At 42.6% G+C, this 19,491-nt stretch overlaps 1 protein-coding gene across 1 annotated transcript in view; it reads right to left on the reverse strand.

Annotated features, from left to right (window-relative positions):
- The window catches only part of LOC123728738 (dedicator of cytokinesis protein 11-like), a 145,341-nt gene that overhangs the window by 22,032 nt on the left and 103,818 nt on the right, over positions 1-19,491 (reverse strand). Inside the window, 2 exon segments of the mRNA XM_045701398.2 lie at positions 4,756-4,862; positions 9,006-9,063. Coding sequence (XP_045557354.2) covers positions 4,756-4,862; positions 9,006-9,063 — 165 coding nt within the window.

A 19,491-nucleotide genomic window follows, 5' to 3' on the forward strand; every position in this document is an offset into this window, starting at 1 on the left:
GAAGTTTGCATACACTCAATTAGTATTTGGTAGCATTGCCTTTAAGTTGTTTAACTTGGCTCAAACATTTTGGGGTAGCCTTCCACAAGCCTCCCACAATAAGTTAGGTGAATTTTGACCCATTCCTCCTGACAGAGCTGGTGTAACTGAGTCAGGTTTGTAGGCCTCCTTGCTCGCACAAGCTTCTTCAATTCTGCCCACAAATTTTCTATAGAATTGAGGTCAGGGCTTTGTGATGGCCACTCCAATACCTTTACTTTGTTATCCTTAAGCCATTTTGCCACAACTTTGTTAGTATGCTTGGGGTCATTGTCCATTTGGAAGACCCATTTGGGACCAAGCTTTAACTTCTTGACTGATGTCTTGAGATGTTGCCTCAATATATCCACATAATTTCCCCCTGCCTCATGATGCCATCTATTTTGTGAAGTGCACCAGTCCCTCCTGAAGCAAAGCACCCCCACAACATGATGCTGCCAACCCTGTGCTTCACGGTTGGGATGGTGTTCTTCGGCTTGCAAGCCTCACCCTTTCCCCCCCAAACATAACGATGGTCATTATGGCCAAACAGTTCTATTTTTGTTTCATCAGACCAGAGGACATTTCTCCAAAAAGAACAATCTTTGTCCCCATGTGCAGTTGCAAACCATAGTCTGGCTTTATGGCGGTTTTGGAGCAATGGCTTCTTCTTTGCTGAGCAGCCTTTCAGGTTACGCCGATATAGGACTTGTTTTACTGTGGATATAGACACTTTTGTACCTGTTTCCTCCAGCATCTTCAAAAGGTCCTTTGCTGTTGTTCTGGGATTGATTTGCACTTGATTCGCACCAAAGTACGTTCATCTCTAGGAGACAGAATGCGTCTCTGTTAAAGGAATTCCTGCTTGAGTGTAATGATTAAATAATTCTACTCTGAATTTAGGGATATGGTCTATATAGCCTGTAGAATGAGTAACTAAAGGGTTAAACATAAGTCTCATGAGATTGACTAGGATAGGAGAGGAATGGGGGGTCTGTGTGTTTGAGTAAACACCAAGAACTGTTAAACTGTGGTTGACCTGCCCTAGCTTGAACTCTGAGGGTTTAAGATAGGAGAGGGAGTCCCCCTCAAGGTTTCCCTAATCTCAGAGGAATGAAACTGTCAGCTGGGTAATGATCTACAGTGTTAAGTGATCTGGGCCTCAATGTTAGTGTGTATGTGTGAATACGGAGCCTTGGTATATAATGATGTCTCTGTACAATGGACTTCAGAGCGGTCTCCTGAATAAACAATTCTGATTCTTGTTAGCTGGGCCTCTGTCTGTGTTATTAAACCAGAATCTTACACATTCTGGATGGCAGACTGAGTATTTTAATTGAAGTTAACATTGAGAACATAATTCTCATAACAATTGGTCCTTCGAGCTGGATCTCATATAAGTGTTGACTGTCGTTCCAGGGGACACTGAAAACCGTGCACGGGCGGATGAAACATCCGTAAAAAAACAAAGTCCTGCCCTCTAATTTTGAGGGTTAATTTCAGGCCGGTGGCGAACTGGAACACGACAGTAAACAGTGACGAGAGCTAACCAAAATTATACCTCAGCTGCAAAGAGAAGGTCAGTAATTTTTATTAATTTGCTTGGGGGTTAAGTAAAAAAATAAAAACTTGCTTAAACAATTTACTTTGCATTAGTCAAAATAGAGTGGGAAAATGCTTGATTCTTAAAGCAAACTGGAGTGAATAGTATCTGGTATACTGTCCATAGAATCTAACATAGAGAAAGTTTCATTACAAAAGTATCTATGTTAGTGGTGGCGGCACTGGGTAACAGATCATTGAAATTTCGAACGGAGAGGGACGGGGCCGTAATAACTCGTAGTAGTTGAGGCCAATACTAAAAATAAACTACCCTGTGTTGAAAAATTATTCAGGAAGAGGTATTAACACCAACAACCTATGGGACAAAGGAGTACTATGAAAACGTAATATAGAAGGCAAAATATTAATAACGATTGAAGGTATGAGGGTAACCTGAAAATAGAGCGTGTGAAATGAGATATTAACAGAGTCAAAAGTCATAAGAAGCGTGAAATCGTATGTGTGTTAGCCAGACACATAAACGTTAATTCGCTCACGTGTGAGACTAATATTCGATAAAAGATCACCTCTATAGATAGGTCAGAGACATAATGGTATGAATATAGATCGCCTATCGAAATACGTTACAGAGGGATAGTCGAGATCAAAGGGAGGGACAAAAATAGGTCTGACTATCCCGAGAGGGAGGAATTAAAGGTTCATTATTTGAGTTGGTCGGAGAGGTGAGACCTAATATTCATAAAAATAATTATTATGATTTCCAAGAAGGGTAACAACGGGAAGAGTTAACTAATAATGGGTTGTAAAACCTCAAAAGAGGTCCCGGAATTAACGGGAGACGAGAGATATATGCAAGCGAAAGAGAAATGTGTATCATGGTTCGATGTGGAGGAAGAAGTATGGTTTTGTTGGATGTCTGGATGTAGATAAGCTTGAATCCATGATAAAACAGATGCATGTAACCTGTGGGGATAAAATCAAGAAACAGCAAACAGATGGCTTAGATACAGCTAGGGTGTGGTTGTTGGAGGCCAGGAAAAGAGTAGAGGGTAATAGAAAACAGGCCAGTGAAAGGAAGAAAGAGAGAGAAACAATACCCACAGCCCCCATAGAAAGTCCACCCAGGGGAGGGGGGAAGATATATCCTGCCCTAACAGAACAGGCATGGGTGGAGGATCCAGATAACGAGGTAGTGATCGTAGGGAGAAGGAGGGCTCCCCCTCCTTATGAGGGACCTGGGGAAGACCGCGAAGAAGAGGGGTTCAGAAGGGACATGGAAGGATTGACCGGAGGTTTTAAACTAAATACCGGGGAGCTGGAAAGATCAGTTAGACAGATAGTGGGAAAAGATTGGACAGCCGTGAGGGGAGACTGGACCACAGGACAGGGGGACAGAGTGGTTCTGCAGTGGGCTGCAGATGGGGATTATCAAGGTAAACTCTATCAGTTATGTAATAATCATAGGGATCATTATGACAGGCATGCTGATTTTTCCAACATCCAGGAATGTAGACAGGGAGACAGTGAGACGGTTAGTCAATATTTGGAAAGATTAAGGGGCGTGTTTAATGCGAATAGTGGACTGATCCAACCTGGCCCTGGGATAGGAGGAGATGGGCCATATCACCAACAGTTAAAAATAGCTTTCTTGAGCGGTATGAGACCTGAAATTTGCCAATCAATAAAAAAAACTCTGGTTGGGTGGGGAACAGCTACATTGGCCGAAGTAAAGAGGTATGCGGTTCACCATGAACAGAATGGAAGAGAGAAGAAAAGTAAGAGAGACCTGAAAGGAGCAGAGTACCTGATAGATACCCTCGGGGAGATAGTAGGTCAGAATCATGGGAAGATAAAACCAGGATAAGGGTAGATTTGTTAGTATTGAAATACTTGGATATAGGCCTAGGACAGTCATTGATGTGTATCGAATGTAAATACATGTATTGATTTTGTTTATTCTTTATGTAACATTTATGTTTCATATAGCGTTTGATGAATCAGTGTGAATTATTAAGGGTGGATTGTTAAAGGAATTCCTGCTTGAGTGTAATGATTAAATAATTCTACCCTGAATTTAGGGATATGGTTCATATAGCCTGTAGAATGAGTAACTAAAGGGTTAAGCATAAGTCTCATGAAATTGACTAGGATAGGAGAGGAATGGGGGGTTTGTGTGTTTGAGTAAACACCAAGAACTGTTAAACTGTGGTTGACCTGCCCTAGCTTGAACTCTGAGGGTTTAAGATATGAGAGGGAGTTCCCCTCAAGGTTTTCCTAACCTCTTCTATCGCTTCTAAAGCTATTACATCATTTTCTGGAATTTTCCAAGCTGTTTAAAGGCACAATCAATTTAGTGTATGTAAACTTCTGACCCACTGGAATTGTTATAGATTATTTCACTTATAATTCACCGTGTCTGTAAACAATTGTTGGAAAAATGACTTGTGTCATGCACAAAGTAGATGTCCTAACCGACTTGCCAAAACTATAGTTTGTTAACAAGAAATTTGTGGAGTGGTTGAAAAACAAGTTTTAATGACTCCAACCTAAGTGTATGTAAACGTCCGACTTCAACTGTATATATAAGTTGCCCATCCCTGCTATAAACCAAGGTTAGGTTACTCGGTCCAACACTCAAGGGTGTGGGGTTGATCAGCCTCATTATTGCAAAAAATGTATCGATATTGAATAAAGATGATTGTTTGAAGAAATGACAGTCTCTCTCACTTGATTAGAATATACTACGACAGCAGGCCAACATTAATCAGACACACATCAAAATACAGAATTTTTTCAACATGAGCTTGAACACACATCCACCTGCCCACAGGCTTGTCTTGTCCAACTGCTATTATTCTAACACCTTGGCCATAGGACTTGGCAAGATGGCACAAACAGATCTGGGACCAGTTCGGGAAAAACAGGTCAAGCTGTTATCAATCACATCAAAGACTTATCAACATTGAGAGATGAATCCATGCAATATTAACCACCAGAGCCTTCTATTGGCAGTTAATTAACTGTGGTTAATGAGGTATGATTTACAGAAGAAGAAAAATAGTGGTGTCTAATGTTAAAAGCAAATATTACATGATGAAATCATTGTCATTATATCATCACAACTGCACACAAGCATGCACAAATGCACACGCGCGCTCACACACACACACACACCTCAGTATAGTAGACATCCTGCATGCCTGTGTCATCCTTCATGGCGGCCTCCTCTTCAATGTTCAGAGTGATCCTCTTGAATGCAGCCAGGCCACTGGGGAACATCTCTGAAAGAACAACAACAATAACAACAAATGATAGAGGCAGTCTCTATGCTACTTCATTCTTTCACCCAATATTGGGTGGAGGAGAGTAGACAGCACTTCAGACAACAAGGTCCAGCACATCTTGGATGATGCATTCTCAGACTTTGTAAAGCTGTTGCTGTTCCAAGTGGCGCTCTTTATTATTGTAAAACCAGTCAGTGTTGTAGTACTTGAGTCCGGTCTCGAGACCACATATTGCGTGTCAGGGTCTTGTCTAGGTGTCGGATACGTTTTTACTCGGTTCTGACTCAGTTTTGGACAATGAGGACTCGTCATTTCTTCCCAAAACCAGCGGAGTAAAAACCTCAGTTTGGTAAGGGGAGACTGGGGGATGTTGTAACATTTTTGGTATTTTTGTCTATTATAGTCCTGTTTGGGTTAGTTGTAATTTGTGGGTTGCGGACATGTTTTTTGGAACTCAGTCAGGGTATTAACTTAATGTTGAGAGTTAGACTTTAATATATGCCATTTAGCAGAAGCTTTTATCCAAAGAGACCTATAGTCATGTGTGCATACATTTTATGTAAGGGTGGTCCTGGGAATCAAACAAGCGCCATGCTCTACCAACTAAGCCACAAAGGACCACCAATTTAATGTAAAATAGAAGGATACCGAAGGTGAAATTTCAAAATGTGGTTGTTTTTCTGTTATGTCAGTCACAGGTTGTGTTCCAAAATGCATACTTGTGTTCTTTCTAGAGCGTATAGCGAGTACAGAAGTCACCTGTCATTTTTCAAGTGCGATTCCAAACATACGAATGCCAAATGGCAAGTATGTACTAAGTTTACCGGAAGTTCTATAAGTGAACTTGGGAGGTCTGGAAAACAAAGCATGCATGGGAGCATACTTTTTTGTTCCCTTCGTGGGGAGGCTATCTTATAACACCTTGCGGAGTAGTGAAAATTCCCAAAACTGCTGAATTAATGGCGGACATAAGTCCGCGCTTGGGAGAGAATTTTCAGAGGAATAAGGAATAATTTTGTAAAATTTAAGGATTATGTGTTTAATTTATTCACCAAATTATGTTAAAATGTTTAACCAATTACTTTCATATGAATTTTTTATTCAAAAAGTTGAGACTGCTTTTTATCAGCCCGCTAGCCAAGCTAAGTTAGCTCATCGGACGTGATGACTAGCTAGCATGCGATCTCGTCCTGGTTATCAGGATGTGAACTCTCAACTTTATTGGAATGAGAGGCAGGGGGGAGGGGCTTGGTGTGTGTGTAAACCATAAAGAAAGAGGCGAAGCCAGAGATTTCGCTCTCACCAAAATATGTCCAAAATATGCCCAATGTGTTTCAATGGGCAAATTTTGCACCAAAGTTTGCCTCCTGCCTTTGGGACAATGATTCCCATTGTCAGGGTGGAGACGTGCATCTCGTCATTATATACAGATCTATGGTGTAAATGGGAAGGTGCACACAACACAGAGGAGTGAAGGAGACGAGACCAAAAATATAACATGAGAACAAGCGGACTAAACGCTCATAAATACAACAAAATGACAGATTCTTGCAATACAGGCTTTTGGAATGTTGCGCAAAAACATCAATTAAAATGAATACAATTAATTTCTTATATTGCCCAGCCCTAGCTGTAACAACAAAATGTGGAAAAGGTCAAGGGGTGTGAATACTTTCTGCAGGAACTGTATTTTCCTCATTTCCTCTTCCTGCAAGTGCTGGGCCATTCTTTGTGATTTTAACTCCAACCCTCCAATGTCCACAGATTAACCCATCTTTCCCAGTATATTGATATTTCCCATTGACTGATCGTGGTCTTTCAGATCCCTTAACAATACAGTTTGCAGGTCCATCTAAATCCCGATATTATGACATATCAACCATTCCTGGACCTGACTGACTCCAAATGTGAGCCACCGATGGACACTACCATAAAATATGCTTTATTGATTCTCATTCCTAGTGGCAGAGTCTGCAAAAGGCTGACTGGTCAATGCCCCATATATTGAGCATTCTTTTTGTAGCAAGTATTGATGTATCAATTGTTGTTTTACAGTATATCTGAGTTCATAGACCCGATGCCAAGGTATTGGGACATCAAAGACCTGTTCCCAACTAACTTGAATTTTATACGACATTGCCTTGTGTCTTTAAGTGAAACTGATTCATTTTTTGATGTATACTAATACTTTTAAGCCATTTATGATTTTGAATGGGTGGCAGACAGAATCATTATTTAATTTCTTCTATAAGTAATTGTCTCTTCCAATTTTGTGGCAGAGCCGCGATGAGTTGGTTATAATTTTGTATTCAACATTCACCTCCATACACTGTTGTTAGTTGCTTGTGTGACATCATTTGACAATCTTTGTTTACAATGTTAGACCCTTCTTGTATATTTTTTCAAAGAAAATGTATTTTCTCTATCAGTACATTGGAGTTAGCCATATAATTTGCTGTAATATTAGATCTGCCTTTTTTGGAGGATGAAATTGACATTGTACCCATGACTTCATTTAAAAAGGAAGGGCGGCAGATAGCCTAGTGGTGTTGGGCCAGTAACCGAAAGATTGCTGGATCAAATACCCGAGCTGACAAGGTAAAAATATGGCGTTCTGCCCCTGAACAAGGCAGTTAACCCACTATTCCCCGGTAGGTCGTCATTGTAAATAAGAATTTGTCCTTAACTGACTTGCCTAGTTAAAGGTTAAATATATATATATATATTTTTTTAATACTTTAAAACAGAGATACATTGTTAATCCACCAAAAATGTAAGGTTTTAATCTGCAAAAAAGCGAAGAGCTCCCTCTTAAACAAAGGATGGGCATCTCTTAGTACCTTGCTAGAAAAAGAGTTTGGATTTAGATACAATTTCGGTAAAATGGAGGCGTTAAGAGAAAGGTTTAATGCATTAATATTCAATAGTTATAACCCTTCAAACTCCTTTTCATTATATAAATATGCTCAATTAACTTTCTGGTTTGCAATTCTAAGTAAAGTGAAATATTATGTTCTCGCATGATTTGAAAAAGGATTATCCCGGAGTCGGTAGAGCTAGGAATAAATATGTAAACTGCGAAATAGTGTATATTTATACCCCAGACCATCGGTTTCCAAATATTGTATGTATGAGCAGACGTAATCAAGGTAATCTTCCCATAAAAGGATAGGTGTTTCCCTCTCCACGGTTTCAAGATTCTATCTATTTTTGCTAAGTTTCAATCAAAGTTAATAGTTGCTAGATCACTAAACTTTTCCGGGACATGTACACCAATGTTCTCCACATGTCCACTGAATCGGTAGACCACATGGCAATTTAAAGTTTATCTTTCAGAGACCTAATCCATAATATAGTACACTTATCATAGTTGGGTTTTAGTCCAGAGAAACTGGAGAAATGTATGTGCCCCTTAATGTTATCTTTAGATTTGATTTTTAAAGCTAACAGTTCAATGGCCATAATAAATACAATCACATGGATGAATAAAGGACAACAATATGACAATGTCCCCAGCCAAAAATGCATGAGTAGTCAACTTGTCCCTCATTTGTTTGCATTTTTGGCCACCACTTGTAGGTCTTCCATCCCTAAACTCTGATCTTCTTCTTCTCTCTCTGCATCAACAACTACCTGTCCACTCCAAAGGTCTTGGAGAGTACAGAGGTTTCAATGGTTCCTAATTGTTTCTAATCTTGGTAAAGGCACCATGGCTAAATGCATAATATGCATAACTGTAGTTTTTGTGTGGGCTTAATGGGTATGTGGTTTTAATGGGTACGTGGGCTTAATGGGTATGTGGGCATAACCTATTTGTTTTGTGGAACACAGACAGACAATAGGAATTGCCTGGGGACAGAGTTGTTAAGTATAAAGCATCCTGGCTGGACAAAATAAAGACCTTATAGTAAGACAACACAGCCTGGTGCCACGGCTTTAGTCCATTGTGGGGTAAACAGAACGCCAGTGTGCCGTTTTATAAAAATATATATGATAAAGTTCTAACAAAAGTAATACTTCTTCTAACAATAATGTAAAAAGATAATGTGAAGTGACTAATGTAAAGCTGAAAATAATGTAACAATACTTCAAAGTGCTGTAAGTGAAGATGAATGAATAAATAGGGAAAGACAGTCTTACTTTTCCTGTGGAGATATTCTGCCACCAGTGCAGCAATGTGGACGTAACACATAGCAGCCTGTGGAAAAACAACACAGTATTGGTCAATGCTGGGAGGGTTGGCAAACACTCAACCACCAGTCAAAACCCATACAGTATGTGCATTGTGCATGTGCGCATGCCACACACACACACACACACACACACACACACACACACACACACACACACACACACACACACACACACACACACACACACACACACACACACACACACACACACACACACACGTTGTGTTTTTCTATCTTCGTGGGGACTTAAGTCCCCGTGATTTGCTGGAAAAGGAAACAGAGGTTTTGCGGAAAGAAATTAGGGTGCCTTGTGAGGATCAGGCGACGAGTGGCTAATCTGTCATCGCCTTCCACCCTGCTAGCTACCGTTCAATCGCTGGAAAATAAAATGGGACAAACTGAAAGCACGTATAACCTACCAACAGGACATTAAAAACGGTAATATCTTATGTTTCAGAGTCGTGGCTGAACGACGACGTTATGAACATACAACTGGCGGGTTATAGACTATCGGCAGGACAGAACAGCAGCCTCTGGTAAGACACGGGGCGGGGTCCTATGCATATTTGTAAACAATAGCTGGTGCACATTATCTTAGGAAGTCACAAGGCTTTGCTCTGAAGTAGAGTATCTTATGATAAGCCTAATTTCTATCAGCATGTTAAATGTGCAACCAGAGGAAAAAAAATTCTAGACCACCTTTACTACACAGAAGCTCTCCCTCGCCCTCCATTTGGCAAATCTGACCATAACTCTATCCTCCTGATTCCTGCTTACAAGCAAAAATTAAAGCAGGAAGCACCAGTGACTCGGTCTATAAAAAAGTGGTCAGATGAAGCTGATGCTAAACTACTGAACTGTTTTGCTAGCACAGACTGCAATATGTTCCAGGATTCTTCCGATGGCATTGAGGAGTACACCACATCACTCACTGGCTTTATCAATAAGTGCATTGAGGAAGTCGTCCCCACAGTGACTGTACATACATACCCCAACCAGAAGCCATGATTACAGGCAACATTCGCTCTAACCTAAAGGGTAGAGCTGCCGCTTTCAAGGAGCGGGACTCTAGCCTGAAAGCTTATAAGAAATCCTGCAAAGTCCTCCGACAAACCATCAAAAAGGCAAAGCGTCAATACAGGACTAAGATTGAACTGTACACCGGCTCCGAGGCTCGTCGGATGTGGCAGGGCTTGCAAACTATTACAGAATACAAAGGGAAGCACAGCCAAGAGCAGCCCAGTGACACGAGCCTACCAGACGAGCTAAATAACTTCTACGCTTGCTTCGAGGCAAGTAACACTGAAACATGCATGATAGCATCAGCTGTTCCAGACGACTGTGTGATCACGCTCTCCGCAGCCGATGTGAGTAAGACCTTTAAACAGGTCAACATTCACAAGGCCGCAGAGCCAGACGGATTACCAGGACGTGTACCCCGAGCATGCGCTGACCAACTGGCAGGTGTCTTCACTGACATTTTCAACATGTCCCTGATTGAGTCTGTAATACCATAATGTTTCAAGCAGGCCACCATAGTCCCTGTGCCCAAGACCACAAAGGCAACCTGCCTAAATGACTACAGACCCGTAGCTCTCACGTCAGTAGCCATGAAGTGCTTTGAATGGCTGGTCATGGCTCACATCAACACCATTATCCCAGAAACCCTAGACCCATTCAAATATGCATACCGCCCAAACAATCCCCAGATGATGCAATCTCTATTGCACTCCACACTGCCCTTCCCACCTGGACAAAAGGAACACCTATGTGAGAATGCTATTCATTGACTACAGCTCAGCGTGCAACACCATAGTACCCTCAAAGCTCATCACTAAGCTAAGGAACCTGGGACTAAACACCTCCCTCTGCAACTGGATCCTGGACTTCCTGACGGGCCGCCCCCAGGTGGTGAGGCTAGGTAGCAACACATCTGCCACGCTGATCCTCAACACTGGAGCTCCCCAGGGGTGCGTGCTCAGTCCCCTCCTGTACTCCCTGTTCACTCATGACTGCATGGCCAGGCACGACTCCAACACCATCATTAAGTTTGCAGACAACAACTGTGGTAGGCCTGATCACCGACAACGACGAGACAGCCTGTAGGGAGGAGGTCAGAGACCTGTCCGGGTGCTGCCAGAATAACAACCTATCCCTCAATGTATCCAAGACTAAGGAGATGAATGTGGACTACAGGAAAAGGAGCACCGAGCACGCCTCCATTCTCATCGACGGGGCTGTAGTGGAGCAGGTTGAGAACTTCAAGTTCCTTGGTGTCCACATCAACAACAAACTAGAATGGTCCAAACACACCACGTGAAGAGGGCACGACAAATCCTATTCCCCCTCAGGAAACGAAAAAGATTTGGCATGGGTCCTGAGATCCTCAAAAGGTTCTACAGCTGCAACATCGAGAGCATCCTGACCGGTTGCATCACTGCCTGGTATGGCAATTACTCGGCCTCCAACCGCAAGGCACTTCAGAGGGTAGTGCGTACGGCCCAGTACATCACTGGGGCAAAGCTAACTGCCATCCAGGACCTCTACATCAGGCGGTGTCAGAGGAAGGCCCTACAAATTGTCAAAGACCCCAGCCACCCCAGTCATAGACTGTTCTCTCTGCTACCGCATCGCAAGCGGTACCGGAGTGCCAAGTCTAGGACAAAAAGGCTTCTCAACAGTTTTTACCCCCAAGGCATAAGACTCCTGAACAGGTAACCAAATGGTTACCCGGACTATCTGAATTGTGTGACACCCCCCCCCCCCCCCCCAAAACCTCTCTTATACGCTGCTGCTACTCTCTGTTTATCATTTACAGTGAGGAAAAAAGTATTTGATCCCCTGCTGATTTTGTACATTTGCCCACTGACAAATAAATGATCAGCCTATAATTTTAATGGTAGGTTTATTTAAACAGTGAAAGACAGAATAACAACAAAAATATCCAGAAAAACGCATGTCAAAAATGTTATAAATTGATTTGCATTTTAATGAGGGAAATAAGTATTTGACCCCCTCTCAATCAGAAAGATTTCTGGCTCCAAGGTGTCTTTTATACAGGTAAAGAGCTGAGATTAGGAGCACACTCTTAAAGGGAGTGCTCCTAATCTCAGTTTGTTACCGATATAAAAGACACCTGTCCACAGAAGCAATCAATCAATCAGATTCCAAACTCTCCACCATGGCCAAGACCAAAGAGCTCTCCAAGGATGTCAGGGACAAGATTGTAGACCTACGCAAGGCTGGAATGGGCTACAAGACCATCGCCAAGCAGCTTGGTTAAAAGGCGACAACGGTTGGTGCGATTATTCGCAAATGGAAGAAACACAAAAGAACTGTCAATCTCCCTCGCCTGGGGCTCCATGCAAGATCTCACCTTGTGGAGTTGCAATGATCATGAGAACGGTGAGGAATCAGTCCAGAACTACACGGGAGGATCTTGTCAATGATCTCAAGGCAGCTGGGACCATAGTCACCAAGAAAACAATTGGTAACACACTACGCCGTGAAGGACTGAAATCCTGCAGTGCTCACAAGGTCCCCCTGCTCAAGAAAGCACAGATACATGCCCGTCTGAAGTTTGCCAATGAACATCTGAATGATTCAGAGGACAACTGGGTGAAAGTGTGGTGGTCAGATGAGACCAAAATGGAGCTATTTGGCATCAACTCAACTTGCCGTGTTTGGAGGAGGAGGAATGCTGCCTATGACCCCAAGAACACCATCCCCACCGTCAAACATGGAGGTGGAAACATTATGCTTTGGGGGTGTTTTTCTGCTAAGGGGACTGGACAACTTCACCGCATCAAAGGGACGATGGACGGGGCCATGTACCATCAAATCTTGGGTGAGAACCTCCTTCCCTCAGCCAGGGCATTGAAAATGGGTCGTGGATGGGTATTCCAGCATGGCAATGACCCAAAAGACACGGCCAAGGCAACAAAGGAGTGGCTCAAGAAGAAGCACATTAAGGTCCTGGAGTGGCCTAGCCAGTCTCCAGACCTTAATCCCATAGAAAATCTGTGGAGGGAGCTGAAGGTTCGAGTTGACAAACGTCAGCCTCGAAACCTTAATGACTTGGAGAAGATCTGCAAGGAGGAGTGGGACAAAATCCCTCCTTAGATGTGTGCAAACCTGGTGGCCAACTACAAGAAACGTCTGACCTCTGTGATTGCCAACAAGGGTTTTGCAACCAAGTACTAAGTCATGTTTTGCAGATGGGTCAAATACTTATTTCCCTCACTAAAATGCAAATCATTTTATAACATTTTTGACATGCGTTTTTCTGTATTTTTTTGTTGTTATTCTGTCTCTCACTGTTCAAATAAATCTACCATTAAAATGATAGACTGATCATTTCCTTGTCAGTGGGCAAACGTACCAAATCAGCAGGGGTTCAAATACTTTTTTCCCTCACTGTATGCATAGTCACTTTAACTATACATTCATGTACATACTACCTCAATTGGCCCGACCAACAAGTGCTCCCGCACATTGGCTAACCGGGCTATCTGCATTGTGTCCCACCACCCGCCAACCCCTCTTTTTACGCTACGGCTACTCTCTGTTCATCATATATGCAGTCACTTTAACCATACCTACATACTACCTCAATAAGCCTGACTAACTGGTGTCTGTATATAGCCTTGCTACTGTTATTTTCAAATGTCTTTTTACTGTTTTATTTCTTTACTTACACACACACACACACACACACACACACACCTTTTTCCCGCACTATTGGTTAGAGCCTGTAAGTAAGCATTTCACTGTAAGGTCTACACCTGTTGTATTCGACGCACGTGACAAATAAACTTTGATTTGATTACCAGCCATGGTGAACAATATGATATGTTAAAAATACATGTTTTGTCATTTGGATATTCATGAGTGAGTGTATTTTAATCACCACAAACTACATTTTAAACCAGCCTTGGTTTAGTCACTCATTTAATTTTGCTGTACAGAACAAACATTAGCAAAGCAAAAATAAGCCATAATGAATACATTCCATATTTAAATGCATCTCATCTAGTTGAAGTGCTGCAATGTGAAAGCAACTCTGTGTGCAAGTCCTCGTTGGTCATTGCCTGCCTCAGCCATGGGCACATCTGCTCGATCCTGATCTTCCATTGGAGGATCAGGACAGCAATGCTGCTTCAGGCAGTTGTGCAGCACAGCTGTAGCAATGATCACCTTGCAGCATCTTCTTAGCTTGAAACAAAGTGTATTGCGTAAACACTGGAATCAATTTTTCCATACTCCAAACATACGCTCGACCATCCCTCTCGTCCGGATATGAGCTCGGTTGCATCATTGCTGCTCAGCTGCTGTGGGATTTATGTATGGAGTGAATAAAAAGTTACTCTGACCATATCCACTGTCACCAAGTAGTAGTCCACTATGTTGTCCTCTCTGAAACCTAGCACACAATGAAGAGTTGAGAAAAATCCTTCAATCATGAGTTGCACCTTTCCAACGGGCAACAATGTTTGAAAACTCTAAATTAGGAGAGCATACACCCTGAACATTGATGGAAGACCAGTTCTTACGGTTCCTGTGCTCCTCAGCATCAGGAGTTTATGGACACTTGATGGGAACATGACATCCATCTATACAGCCAATCACTCCTGGGAAGTGCCCATATTCATAGAATTGCACTTTATAGTTGTCTTGGCCAGCAGCATCAGGAAACTTGATGTAAACACTCCTCAGTTCACAAATGACCCTGCAGACTGAACTACTCCACACACACACACACACACACACACACACACACACACACACACACACACACACACACACACACACACACACACACACACAAATCACCAGTTTCACAATGAAAGGTTCCAGATGCCAAAAACCTCAAAGTGATCAGAACTTGGGTAAAGGCCTTCCTCTTTGAGACAGAGAGGAAAGTCTAGGCTCAAGAAAGATATTATCTCCAGTGCATTTTATTTGTACATACGACAGTGGTCTCAAAAAGCTATTTCATCAAAGTAATTTAATGGATTACTCCTATCCATCCTCCTAAGTACTCGTCTGCACTATTGATGCACTATTGTAAAGTGGTTGTTCCACTGGATATTTAAGGTGAATGCACCAATTTGTAAGTCGCTCTGGATAAGAGCGTCTGCTAAATGACTTAAATGTAAATGTCTGGCTGCCCTCTGTAGTGCATGTTGGTCTTCATTTAGATATTCAAAATAGTCCCTGCTCCCTCACAAACAGTACTAAGCAGAAGTTAAACCTGTCTCTTTGAAGGATTAATTTAAGATTCAATTTAGTCCTAGAGTAGCTCTAATCCTCCCTCTTGCAATCAGCATTGTTTAATCTAGAACAGGCTAAATCTATGACTATTTTAAAATAAGTCTGTGCAAGTCGCTTTGAGTTAAGACAGCTCAAACAGGCATTTTAGTCTGGGACTAGGCTTCAGCCTTGTCTGTGAAACCAGCCCTTAATTCCTAAATGCCTCACCGCCAGTCCACTATATCATATTGTGGGAAATGGCATCAATTAGAAAGGATAGCTGAGTGTTTGTGTGTGTGTTCCCTCCAAGACTGACGGTTATTTGGGAGAATTCCTGTTTACTCCAACCCCCTTCCTCCCAGTGCTCCCGGCGTTCCTTGACTAATTTGTTTCCCAGAGTATTCTGGCCCGAACATGACAACATGTAAGAGGAGTTGGCTAGAGCAAATACAGATCTGGACCAGGCTACCTTCCCAGGCCATTTGAATACATATCTCTGAAAAAGGTCAGTGGCTGGAAGTCTCAGTTCCCCATATTTACATACAGTATGGTATTAGATTCCTCTATAGCATGGCTCTCCAACACAGTTCCTAAAGAACTTCCCTCCTGTAGGTTTTCACTCCAAACCCAGTTGTAATCAAAATTATTCAGCTTATCAACAAACTAATTATTAGAATCAGGTGAGTTAGATTAGCGTTGGAGTGAAAACCTACAGGACGGTAGGTCTCCAGGAACAGGGTTGGAGAGCCCTGAACTAGTGTGTTCAGAACTGTACACATTTCCATAAATATCAGATTCCTCTTCAGCGCATGTTCAGAACTGAACATATTTACATGCATATCAGATTCCTCTACAGCGCAAGTTCAGAACTGTACAAATTTTCCAAATATAGAAGAGTCCTTAATAGCGCAACTTCAGCACAGCACACAGACTTTGAAAGACAGTTAAAGCAAAGTGCTGAGATATCCAGTGCTGATTGCAACATGTATGTGGTTGGTGTTGAATCAAGCATAAACTATTTCGAGAATTCTACACCGATACAAACCCAGAAAACATATGTACACGTTGAAATATAGTGAGCTCCAAAAGTATTGGGAGAGTGGCACACTTTTTATAGTTTTTTTGTTGATTATTTTGTGCCCAATAGAAATTAATGATAAATAATGAATTATGTCATTTTGGAGTCACTTTTATTGTAAATAAGAATACAATATGTTTCTAAACACTTCTACATTAATGTGGATTTTTGGGGGGTATGATATTTGTGCATCTAACTTTCTCATCATTATTCACGATTCATTCAGGATTATCTGTAATCATGGTAGCATCCACCTTAATGTAGCATCCACACAGGAGGTCCAGTACTTGGAAGAAATTAAATCTACTTTCACATCTAGGTCACTGGGAAAACATATTGGTTTGTGTCCAAAAAGGCACCCAATTCCCTATATAGTCCACTAACTTTGACTTTGGCCCTGGCCTGACATCTGGGACGCAGGCATTAAAGAAAAGAGACAAACAAGAGGTTTGATGAGGCCACCATGGTAAAGTAGTTATATTTACTTACAATGAAGTTCTAGGACTTAGAAGTATGAGTCTGTGTTTACAGTTACTGTTTAGTTGTCAGTGTATGAGGAAGCCCAGACCAACTCTTTGGCTGTGTCTGAAATGGCACCCTACTCCCTATGGGCTCTGGTCAAAAGTTGTGCACTCTATAGGGAATAAAGTACCCACTTGATATGCAGCCTGTGTGTTTAAGCAGTGTATTAGGAAGCCCAGACCAATTATATGACGACCGACCGACCGACATGAAAGAATGCCGCTGCAATGGATAGCTGCTGTTTTACAGGCTCCTGACCAATTCTGCAAAAAAAATTCACGCTGATCTTTACTTTTTTGGTACATAATGTTTCCACCATCGTATCCTATGACCAAAAAGAACTTCTGGACATCAGAACAGCGATCACTAACTTCGATTTGGATGAAGATCTTTACTTCAACAAGTCAGAGGCGTAGCACATACTGTACTGCTCACACCGGACCGGGCCCATCTCCCTGAGACTCAGAAAAGAAAAAGGCGGCATTAGAGAGGGCGATGTATGGGCACCCTGATGAAACTACGTCGGTGAGTACATACTGTAAACCGCCTGTACCCTCTGTTCTATTGGTAAACGTACAATCACTGGAGAACAAACTGGACAAGCTCTGTTTGAGACTATCCTATAAGGGGGACCCTGAAGATTTGTAATATTCTATGTTTCTCAGAGTCGTGGCTGAACAAGTACAAGGTTTTTCTATGCATCGACAGAACAGCAGCGTCGGATAAGCTCAAGGGGGAGGTGTGTGTGTCTCTCTGTTAACAACAGCTGGTGCGCAATCTCTAATATTAAGGAAGTCTCTAGGTTCTTCTCACGTGAGTTAGAATACCTCATGATAAGTTGCTGACCATAATATTTTCCATAGCTGTCTATTTACCATCACAAACCGATGCTAGCAGTAAGACCGCATTCAACGAGCTGCATAGGACCATAAGCAAACAAGAAAATGCTCATCCAGACGCGGCGCTCTTGGTGGCCGGTGATTTTAATCCAGGAAAACTGAAATTCGTATTACCTAATTTCTACCAGCTTGTCACCTATGTAACTAAAGGCGAAAAAAATCTTACTCCAAACACAGAAAAAGCATAGAAAGCTCTCTCTCGTCCTCCATTTTGCAAATTTGACCATAACTCTATACACCTGATTCCTGCTTACAAGCAAAAACTCAAACAGGAAGTACCAGTGACGCGCTCAATATGGAAGTGGTCCGACGAAGCAGATGCTAAGCTACAGGACTGTTTCACTAGCACAGACTGGAATAGAACCAAAAAATTTGATCATATTACTCCAGTGCTAGCCTCCCTACACTGGCTTCCTGTTAAGGCAAGGGCTGATTTCAAGGTTTTACTGCTAACCTACAAAGCATTACATGGGCTTGCTCCTACCTTTCTTTCCGATTTGGTCCTGCCGTACATACCTACACGTACGCTACGGTCACAAGACGCAGGCCTCCTAATTGTCCCTAGAATTTCTAAGCAAACGGCTGGAGGTAGGGCTTTCTCCTATAGAGCTCCATTTTTATGGAATGGTCTGCCTACCAATGTGAGAGACGCAGACTCAGTCTCAACCTTTAAGTCTTTCCTGAAGACTTATCTCTTCAGTAGGTCCTATGATTAAGTATAGTCTGGCCCAGGAGTGTGAAGGTGAACGGAAAGGCTGGAGCAACGAACCGCCCTTGCTGTCTCTGCCTTGCCGGTTCCCCTCTTTCCACTGGGATTCTCTGCCTCTAACCCTTTTACAGGGGCTGAGTCACTGGCTTACTGGTGTTCTTCCATGCCGTCCATGGGAGGGGTGCGTCACTTGAGTGGGTTGAGTCACTGACGTGGTCTTCCTGTCTGGGTTGGCGCCCCCCCCTTGGGTTGTGCCATGGCGGAGATCGTTGTGGGCTATACTCGGCCTTGTCTTAGGACGGTAAGTTGGTGGTTGGAGACATCCCTCTAGTGGTGTGGGGGCTGTGCTTTGGCAAAGTGGGTGGGGTTATATCCTGCCTGTTTGGCCCTGTCCGGGGGTATCATCGGATGGGGCCACAGTGTCTTTTGATCCCTCCTGTCTCAGCCTCCAGTATTTATGCTGCAGTAGTTTATGTGTCGGGGGGCTAGGGTCAGTCTGTTACATCTGGAGTATTTCTCTTGTCTTATCCGGTGTCCTGTGTGAATTTAAATATGCTCTCTCTAATTCTCTCTCTCTCTTTCTGTCTTTCTCTCGGAGGACCTGAGCCCTAGGACCATGCCTCAGGACTACCTGGTATGATGACTCCTTGCTGTCCCCAGTCCACCTGGCCGTGCTGCTGCTCCAGTTTCAACTGTTCTGCCTGCGGCTATGGAACCCTGACCTGTTCACCGGACGTGCTTGTTGCACCCTCGACAACTACTATGATTATTATTATTTGACCATGCTGGTCATTTATGAACATTTTAACATTTTAACATCTTGACCATGTTCTGTTATAATATCCACCCTGCACAGCCAGAAGAGGACTGGCCACCCCTCATAGCCTGGTTCCTCTCTAGGTTTCTTCCTAGGTTTTTGGCCTTTCTAGGGAGTTTTTCCTAGGGAGTTTTTCCTAGCCACCGTGCTTCTTTC

This window comes from Salmo salar, chromosome 18 (genome assembly GCF_965601325.2).
Source record: "Salmo salar chromosome 18, fSalSal1, whole genome shotgun sequence".
Lineage (NCBI taxonomy): Eukaryota > Metazoa > Chordata > Actinopteri > Salmoniformes > Salmonidae > Salmo > Salmo salar.